The following is a 9,069-nucleotide window of genomic DNA, read 5'->3' as shown; positions in this document are numbered from 1 at the left end:
GCGCATGCGCAAGACAGTCCACAGTCTCTCACGGAGGTCTGAGCTCTAGGAGGGAGGGAGGGTCCGTAGAGCCGATGTTTGCCCAGGACGGAGCTCACGCTCCTGGGTGAGGGATGAGGGATGGGAGGGCCTGGAGCCTGGGTGCTGGAGATGGGTGTGTTTGGCTGCCTGTGTGTAGGAGGCGTGGTTTGTAGCGGCTGCGCACGCAGACGTAATTTATAGGGGGCGTGGTTTGTAGCGGCTTCGGTAGCTGCAGTTGTTGACGGCTGGGTTCGTCCCGGTGACGTCACGGCGGTCTGTCTTTGACCCGCTGGCTCCGTCGTAGCGAAGAGGCGGCGCGCCGGAAAGCTACAGGACAGCGAGCATCGAGCAGCAACCAAAACACAACTCCACGGCCTCCAGTACCGCGTTCACCCGCTCCATTTAAATCAGGACGTCGATAGGCGTCCGCTGGGCGCTGTTTGAGGGACGGAGGACTCTCGTTTATGCGCGCGGAGCCAGCGCTTTGGCCTCGCCAGCTCGGCTAACGGTAGCTAACAGCAGCAGGCCCAGCTAGCGCTAGCCGCGGAGCTTACTTTTCGCTAGCAGGAGTAAAACAAGGTAAGAGGAGGGAAGTGGCTGTGCTAACACAGCAGCAGGCTCTGATACAGCACAACTTTGAACACACGTGTCTGAATTTGCTCTGCTGTGCAGCCGCTGACGGCGGGCTGCTCTAAAACACACTGAACACTGTTAGCTGGCTGTCTGCTAACTGCTCCTGCTCTAACAGACCTCAGTGCTAGGCTTGCTAAGTTGTTGGGATAGGAGGGGATCTCCCTTTAAAACCAGAATGCACTGTACATTTCTGTCCACACACTGTAACTAAACTACGTGCTTTACGTTCGCAGAGTTGATGAAGTGTTGTTAAGTACGTAACACAAGCGTTGGAGTCGGCTAACTAGTTAGCAGGGGGAGTTTGGAGCTGCGGCTTAAGCGACGAGCAGCTCAAAAAGTAAACACAGGCTAGTGTGGGGAGGATCGGAGGTGTGTGTGAGTGTGAGTGAGAGAGAGACATGATGGAGCTGTCAGGATCTACACCCGCTCTTTTTTGTTATGAAACTCTGCGTGTCGCCAGTGCTCCGGGTCAGTGTGTTTTCAGGACACGGTGAAGGATGGATTGTCGGAAAACCTCCGCCCTCCCCGTAACAGCCGTTTAATGCACTTTTAACTGTTACGGCTTCGTATAAGCAAAAACATGACACTGTGTGCAAAGATTTCTGTCTTGTTTTCATGAATTCAAATATTGTGAAGTGCTTTCTTAACCCCGCTCAGTCCCAGCCCAGCACACTCTGTCACACAATGTGTCAGGTCTAATGAACACCAAGCAGACCAGCGTGCAGGAGAAGCATCACAAAGTCAGATCCAGGGTTTGGGTAAAGACCACAGTAACATGGACAGTTTGTTGTTGTTGTTGTTGTGTATCAGTTATTGATCATGCGGTTGTTGACCTGATGCTCTGTGAGGTCTGCTGTCAGATCACTCTTGAGCTGAGTGTAACAGGACTGGATCTAGCTTCCTCCTCCAAACTAAGAGCACAACATCAATGGGGGCGAAGTCATGAGGAGAGCAGGCACCCGCGGGGCTTTCACATGACCCCACCCCCTGCACACACACACTGTTACGACCCAGCTCGTTAGGTGAGCCGTAACATAGAATGGGATAAGAAATAAAAAGAAAAATGACACTTGCTTTAGGTTCGTCCGTTTATTTTCTTAATTTAACAAAAGGTGGCGAGGGAAAAGGGAACAAAAAGGGCACACGAGTGCTGTTTGAAAGAACAAATAAATACACAAAAAGAGAACTCTACCAGAGCCTATTCTTTACTAAGTCACAGAACAAAACCAGAAACAAAAACCTCACTATTTAATCTATTTTTATCAGTAACAAAAAACCATCGGAAACAGCACCCCTTAATCTAATGAATCTAACAAAAAATCTCTTCATGAGTAATCAGTATTTAAGTCAAAACTAAACCCTGCCCAATCCCAGAACTTCCAACACCAACCTTTTCAAAACGCAAAATACAAGGCGAGCTTACAAAATTACACCAAACACAAAGCCGCCACGATGCTCCGACGGCTGCAGTTTAAATGTCCCGGGCCAGGACAGTTGAACACAGCGGATTGGCTGGCCGGTAGAGGATGCAGAGGGCATCGCACCAATCCCAATCCTCTTGGTTTCCAGGAACCCATCCGTTAACGGCCCTCGCACACCTGCATTTACCTACTGGGATTGATACAAGAGACCTAATGGGGTGAAACTGCGGTGGCCGTAACAACACACACACTTCAAACTTCATATTTAGAAATATTTCAGCTCTGTTATGTTGTTGATGTCTTCTTCTCTGTTCTTAGTGCCCGTTCTTTTGTTTTGGCAGGAATGAGTGATGACCTCTGTGGTGGTGTCAGACGGTGGAGGGAACATAGTGGAGTATGTCACTGTGGTGGAGGAGCCCCAGCAGGTAAGACCGTGTGCCTTCAAAGCTCTGAACATGTCTTAGTCTTCTGCTCAGTCCACCTCACTTAATTTTCTCTCATCCGAAATGGCTGGAGGGCGTGTTGGCTGGAGTGAAACGTGCAGTGTGCGGCTGTAGAGAGTGTTGACACAAAGCAACGAGAGTTGAGGAAACATTGATCCCCACTCTGTCCACAGAAAATCCAGGAGAGGAGAAGGTTGAGCTGTTTTTAATGACAGGCGGCTCACACCTGCTTCAGGACGCTCAGCGCTAATTTGCATATCTGAGAAGTCAAGCAAAAGTTAAGTGACTCTAACGCTGCAGTCATAATAAATAAATAAATAAATAAATAAGTTGGTCTTCTCATAAATGATAGGATCAGAGCAGTAAACTAAAATGATTTCAAACACTGAGTACTGCTCTCCTCCACAGACAAACAGAGGAGAGGAGTTCAGCTCAGACATAACGTTTCTACATTTTATCACTGGGTGCTTATGAAGAGAAAATTTATTAAAGAGGTGTTAAAGACGGTTCTCAATGCTTCACAGGGGTCACGGGGCCGTAGACAACTTATGAAACATAAAGAGCTGTGAAGAAAACTGCAGCAGTTACTTTTAAAGTTCCGATTATTATGGAGGATATGAATGTGACATAAGCTCTAATCACAGAGCGTCAGTGTCTGTTAAACAGCCTCGAAAACACTATCGGTCTAAAAAGAAGCCTATTAAATATGTGTTATATTAAAAATTGCATAATACAGACAGAGAGAATAATACACACAGTGAACAGTGACGTCACTAAGAACCTCACGTTTTCAAACTGTGTCCAGTGTGAGCAGCAGCCCACCGAGGAGGAAGAGGAGGAGGAGGAGGAAGAGGTGGTCCAGCAGGAAATCGAGGCGGTGATCGTGGAGGGCGGAGAGGAGGTGGAGGAGGACGTGGAAGAGGAGGAGGGCGTGGTGCTGCAGGAGGAGGGATGTCCAGCAGTGATCGTGGAGGAGGTGCCCAGCGCCCAGGTGGAGGAGTGCTACTCGGCGCAGGTGCTGGTCTACGATGATGAGACGTACCTGATGCAGGACGTGGCCGATGAGCAGGAGGTAGTGACGGAGGTGGCTGAGACAGGTGAGGCGGAGTTCAGTAAAAACGTAGAAGATGGAATATGTTATGAAAAGGTTAGCCCTGATCACACACGGTAACACCCATGTAGCGCTTTGTGGTGTTTATGCTCATATTAGCATTAGCTATATTGGCTATATATTTGAAATCCAAGCAGATACACATGAGCTAATTTTGAGCCAGTCTGACCGGATAAGCCAAACTCCTTCACCCTGAACTCTGATTGCAAACAGTCTAAACTGAAGCAGCCCAGCAGCTGTTAACTTTTCTTTTGTTGGGATTTCATTTCAATGCCGGGGCTCGCCTCCATGGATACAAACGTTCCACCAAAACATGCCTGAAGCTTTAAAGAAATACAAACAAGCTGAAGTGTTTTACCTCTTTACCACAATAATGATTTAGCCAGACCTTTGGAGAGAGGTGTCATTGTGAGCAAACACATGTTGTTTTTTATTTTGAAGACACATGCTATGCCAACAAGAATCTGTGTAAAGATTTGTACAGTGAAGAGAAACTGAAGGCGGGCCTGACCACTCTGTGTCGAACTATATTCACTGACCCATGTCCACTTTTGAGAGATCCAGTAATATCTGTAATACAGGGATGTAAACGGTTAATCGACTGTCGGTTAACTGTCAAAAAGAATTTAATCGATTAAATTAATTACCGTATTTTCACGACCATACGGCGCACCGTACGAAAAGGCGCAGTCTCAGTTATGTGGGCCATTACTGTATTTAACACACACATAGGGCGCACCGTACGAAAAGGCGCAGTCTACACACACATATGGCGCACCGCCTTACAACAACACACACACAAGCATACAAGTGTGCGTATTTAAAAATAGAGCGGGAGCAAAACTGAGTTTGATTGTGCTTTATTTAAGTCTTTATTACAAAGTACTAACATTTTTTAAGCACATTACCACAGCACACATTAGCACATTACCGGTAATCGTCATTAATCAAACCCATCGAAGTCCTCATCCTCCGTTTCTGAGTTAAACAGCTGCGCTAAGTTAAATATGCCAGTTCCACTTTCTTCGCTGTCAGAGTCACTTTCCGTGCGGCCCCTCAGAAATGATGCCGGCTTTTGCGAAAGCTCGAACAACAGTGCCAGTAGACACGTTAGTCCATGCATCTACAATCCATCCGCAAACTGTGCAGTAACTTGCCCGGTGCTGCCTTCCACTCTTTGTGAGACTGTGGTCTCCATCGTACACACACATACACACATAGGGCGCACTGCGCTACAGGGCGCGCCGCACATTTTGAAAAAAAATATAAGACGTTTATATGCGCCTTTATGGTCGTGAAAATACGGTAGGTTAACTGAATCTAGGGCCATTTTTCACAGGAGTTTTGTCAGTGAAATGTCATGGTGTCGCCAGTTGAGGGTGCCATTGCTTAATCTAGGCCACACCGAACGTTACTGAACGTAATGCAGCGAGAGACCCGGCACGCAAACATGAGGCGGTCAAAGTATGCAAGCATTTCAAACTAAGTAATGATGACAAAGACGTTCAGTGTAAACTCTGCGCTACTACGTTTAAGTTCAGCAGCTCTACGAGTTCGCTAAGATACCACCTTCAAAACCTGCATGCAGCCGTGTTGACGTGCTGACGAGCTAGCAATTAGTATTAGCCACTAAGAATTAAATACATGCCAATTGCTAACATGCTAATGCTAATTGCTAGTTGTTTAATAGAGGCCCTCTAATTTTACTGCCAACTTCCTCAGGGATGATTTAAGCTGTGTTCAGTACTACATGTTACTGTAAGTTTCCAGGGCTAGTAATCTTACTGTTACCTTTCTCAGAAAAAGAGAGATAAGTGGTGCTGCTAATGTTTCAAGTTTTTCATGTAAGTACTTTACCAGGTAATTTTATGTCAGCTTAATATTGTGTAGGCAACGCCCATATTGTATAGCTTAAAACATTTTTTTTATGTTGTTTTAATGTTTCACATGCAGCAGGTAAGCCAGTGCACAATAATTTTTTTTATGTATTTCAATTTTCTGTGCAGAATTTATTTTGGTTAAATGCCATATCTGTACCGTATCCCAACTAGTACAATAAAACATTAGTTGAGGAATATAACATGCATTTTTTTATTCAGTATATAAGCAATATTTTGCTTTATATTAAAGACACCATGAGAAATGTATGTTCTTAGGAAAAAAGACGCTTATCAGTTAATTGTTTATCGATTGATAAGGTCAATCACCTAACGATTAATGAATTAATCGATAATTTGCATCCCTAATCTGTATGAGTTGATCTAAATCATCATATTGAAGGAGACAAACACTGTCCTCATGCTGTGCAGATTAGACCTCAGCTGTGGTTTGATGTGACAGAAATCAAATTGAACTTTACTGCAGAACAGACAAATGATGTTCACAGCCCCACCCTGAGTCTGCAGCTCTAAATTCTTATTTTTTCTTCATTTATGATCAGAAGAAATCAACCAAAACGCTGCCTTCCTGTCTTTTTTTTGTCAACATGTTTGAACATGTGATCACGTGCATGTGTCTGTCTTAAAGATCTGATTTGAGAAAACAAATGTGATCGGCCTGAAGTCTGTGCCCCTCCTGATGCATTTAACACAGGATAAAAACCTGTCCTCAACCAGCATAGCTGAGATTGACGGATTTGTATTATTCATAACTGTGTGGCAGGCGTGGTAAAACTGTCAGATAGGTCAACATAAGATCTTTTGCAACTGTTAATAATAGAACTTTCTATGAGTCCAGATCAGTCCAGCAGTGTGCAGCCTCAGTCATTGTTCAGGGCTCAGAGCAGCTTGAGTTAACTGAGTTAACTCTTTTATGGTCCATATGGTCCATGTAAACATGCTGCTGTTGATGAGTGTGACGACAGCACACTGCCCTCTGCTGGCAGGAACGACATCCAGCTGTTTCAACCAGATGACAGGAAACAGGAAGGGAGGGACCGACTCCTTCTACAAACCTCCAACAAGGAAGTTGACATTTCAAAATAGTTGAGGTTGCAGCACCATGCTGTTGTGATTTTAACCAGGGTGGGTGTGTGTGTGTGTGTGTGTGTGTGTGTGTGTGTGTTTGTTATTTGATGGCACTGGTGTAACCCCCCCCCAGCGAGCATGTGTTGCTCACAGAGGTCTGTGCACTGACAGCCTCCTCTTCTCTCCTCTCCTCAGTGGAGATGTCGGGTCATGACATAGTGTGTTTCGACAAGACGTTTGAAGCTGCTGAAGCTCTCCTTCACATGGAGTCTCCTGGAGGACTGCACAACGAACGCAACACAGGTCTGTTTGATGAGCGCAGCACTGATCTGACATCAGCGTGTGTTTACTGTACTGTAGGATGTTGTTGAGCATGCACGTCCAGTTCAGATAGAGTTCACGCTTTTATTTTCTAGAATCAAACTCCTGTAAAGAAACAGCAACATGTTGGATTTTCTGTAACAGTGACACTATGGTGTGACATTAGACTGATGAGCTCTGATGACTCTGGACAGCTCTGCGGGGTAGCTGATGTTAATCTTCTCTGACTCTGATGATTCCTGAAACACTTGGTCTGTTGGCTCAATGCTAACACATAATCAGAATTACCATTATAAACAGAAATGATCACATGGTTGTATATTAAACAACAAATGAACTGTCAGCTGATGGACAGAGCAGCTTCAGCCACCACTAGGTGGAGACAGTGCATGCCAGGAGATGGCAGCACATGAACTGTAGATATACTCCTGATTCTTAAAGCACTGGCTCCATGTAGCAGTTTACACTGACCAGGTATCTTATTTCTTCTTTTATATGCAGTGTAGTAAAACAATGATACGATGTGCGATTAATCTATTTATTTATTTATTTATTTATATGTATATGTATATATGTATATGTGTGTGTGTGTGTGTGTGTATGTATGTATGTATGTATGTATGTATGTATGTATGTATGTATGTATATATATAGACGTTGACCCCAGTTGCCGATCCTGACTGAAACACAGCCTTATTTAGGAGAGAACTCGATCCTGATTACGACATCAGATGTATTAGACGTGAGTACACAACACTTCCCTGGCAGCATTGCGTGGGATCGAGTGACGTAGGTCTGCTAGGCTGGGTGTGCGGGTGGCAAGTGGTGTGGCCAGCGGGACCGTGTGGCCGCTGCGGTGAGGCCTTGCTTTCGCGGCACGGCCATGCCCTATGTACACGCCACCTCCTCTCCATCGTCCTCAGCACGATCACCCGGATTTTCTTGGGCATGCTTTGAACTGGTAGGACCAGCCCGTGACCGCTCCACTTTCGGCCAGGATGCCACGCTGGTATAATAGCCTACACCGCACACACACCACACCACACCACACACACAAGCTTTAAAAACAACCGAGCTTGTTGAGATATACACGAACGGCGTGATGTTGAGGACTAGGCAGGTAGGGAGAGACGGCGTTTGACCTCAGGGTCGACCCATGGTCTCGTAGTTCCTTGTCGGGCTGTGTTCTTGTGTTGCGTCCCAGCACGTTTAGACACAGCCTTGATCAACCATGTTTGAAGATGCCCTTCTCTCGCTCCCTCTCATCCACTTGAATTACTGGGGCAGGTGTTTCGGTCCTCAGCAGCTCCAGCAGATCGTACTCCCCATACAGGTATGGTGGTGCTTACCGAAGGACACATCAGGCACAAAAAGTGTTATCATGGTGGGAGTGACTAGCAAGGCTGCTACAGACAGAATTGAAAGTACAGAGATGAGGCAAACCTTGCCTCCCGCTGCATCTTCATTGATCACCCAGAGTCAAAGGACGACATTGGAAAGCAGGCTGGTGGTGTCTTGGGCTATCGTCCACGCTACATGCAACACACCACAGGAACACACACACACACACACACACACACACACACACGTTCATGTGATGAAGCACAAGTTGCGGGCAGACAGAGCCCCTTACGACAAGCGCAAACAGTGTGTGGTTGTAGCAGTGTGTTTGAGCATAGCAGGTAGAACGGCTGGCTACAAGACTAATAAGACGACTGTGTGACCCTCCAGCATGAAGAAGGGTGTTCGAGGTTAGAAATCAGGCATTCATGCAGTCAGACAGTAGCAGGTTACATGTGGGGGACACTGACCCCCTCTCTTCTCTCTTGGCAGCAGGTTCACTTCAGGAGGGATGGGGAAGGACCTCCTCCTCTATGGGGCCCGCAACTCTGTAGACACCTCCCCACCACCGTTCCATCATCACATCCTCGCTAGGTGCAACAAAGCACACCTGTTGCACACCATGTGGTGAATGTTTTGTCTGCTAATCTGCTCTGGTTCAGCGGTGACAGCTGGTTAAGGTAAAATAGTTATGGGCAAAGATCAAGAGTGCTTTAAGAAATCATACCACCGGCTACATTTACAAATAGCAGCTCAATATTTCGCAGGATAGTTTATCATCAGAATCTGTTTCCCGTGTTTGCCATGATGAA

The 9,069-nt window shown here is 46.0% G+C and overlaps 1 protein-coding gene across 2 annotated transcripts in view; it reads left to right on the top strand.

Annotated features, from left to right (window-relative positions):
• The first annotated feature begins 209 nt into the window (after nt 1-209).
• The window catches only part of LOC104938901 (ETS-related transcription factor Elf-2), an 18,853-nt gene continuing 9,993 nt past the window's right edge, over nt 210-9,069 (top strand). The window contains exons 1-4 of one of the 2 annotated variants that reach the window (XM_027279891.1): nt 210-600; nt 2,417-2,500; nt 3,324-3,615; nt 6,791-6,898. In XM_027279891.1, coding sequence (XP_027135692.1) covers nt 2,426-2,500; nt 3,324-3,615; nt 6,791-6,898 — 475 coding nt within the window. In that variant the 5' untranslated portion in view covers nt 210-600; nt 2,417-2,425. The remainder of the gene's footprint in view (nt 601-2,416; nt 2,501-3,323; nt 3,616-6,790; nt 6,899-9,069) is intronic. The other variant, XM_019259187.2, reaches the window with a different exon arrangement.

Source organism: Larimichthys crocea, chromosome I, assembly GCF_000972845.2.
Source record: "Larimichthys crocea isolate SSNF chromosome I, L_crocea_2.0, whole genome shotgun sequence".
NCBI lineage: Eukaryota > Metazoa > Chordata > Actinopteri > Sciaenidae > Larimichthys > Larimichthys crocea.
The sequence above is the reverse complement of the archived record's forward strand: the minus strand, read 5'-3'. Positions and strand labels throughout refer to the sequence as shown.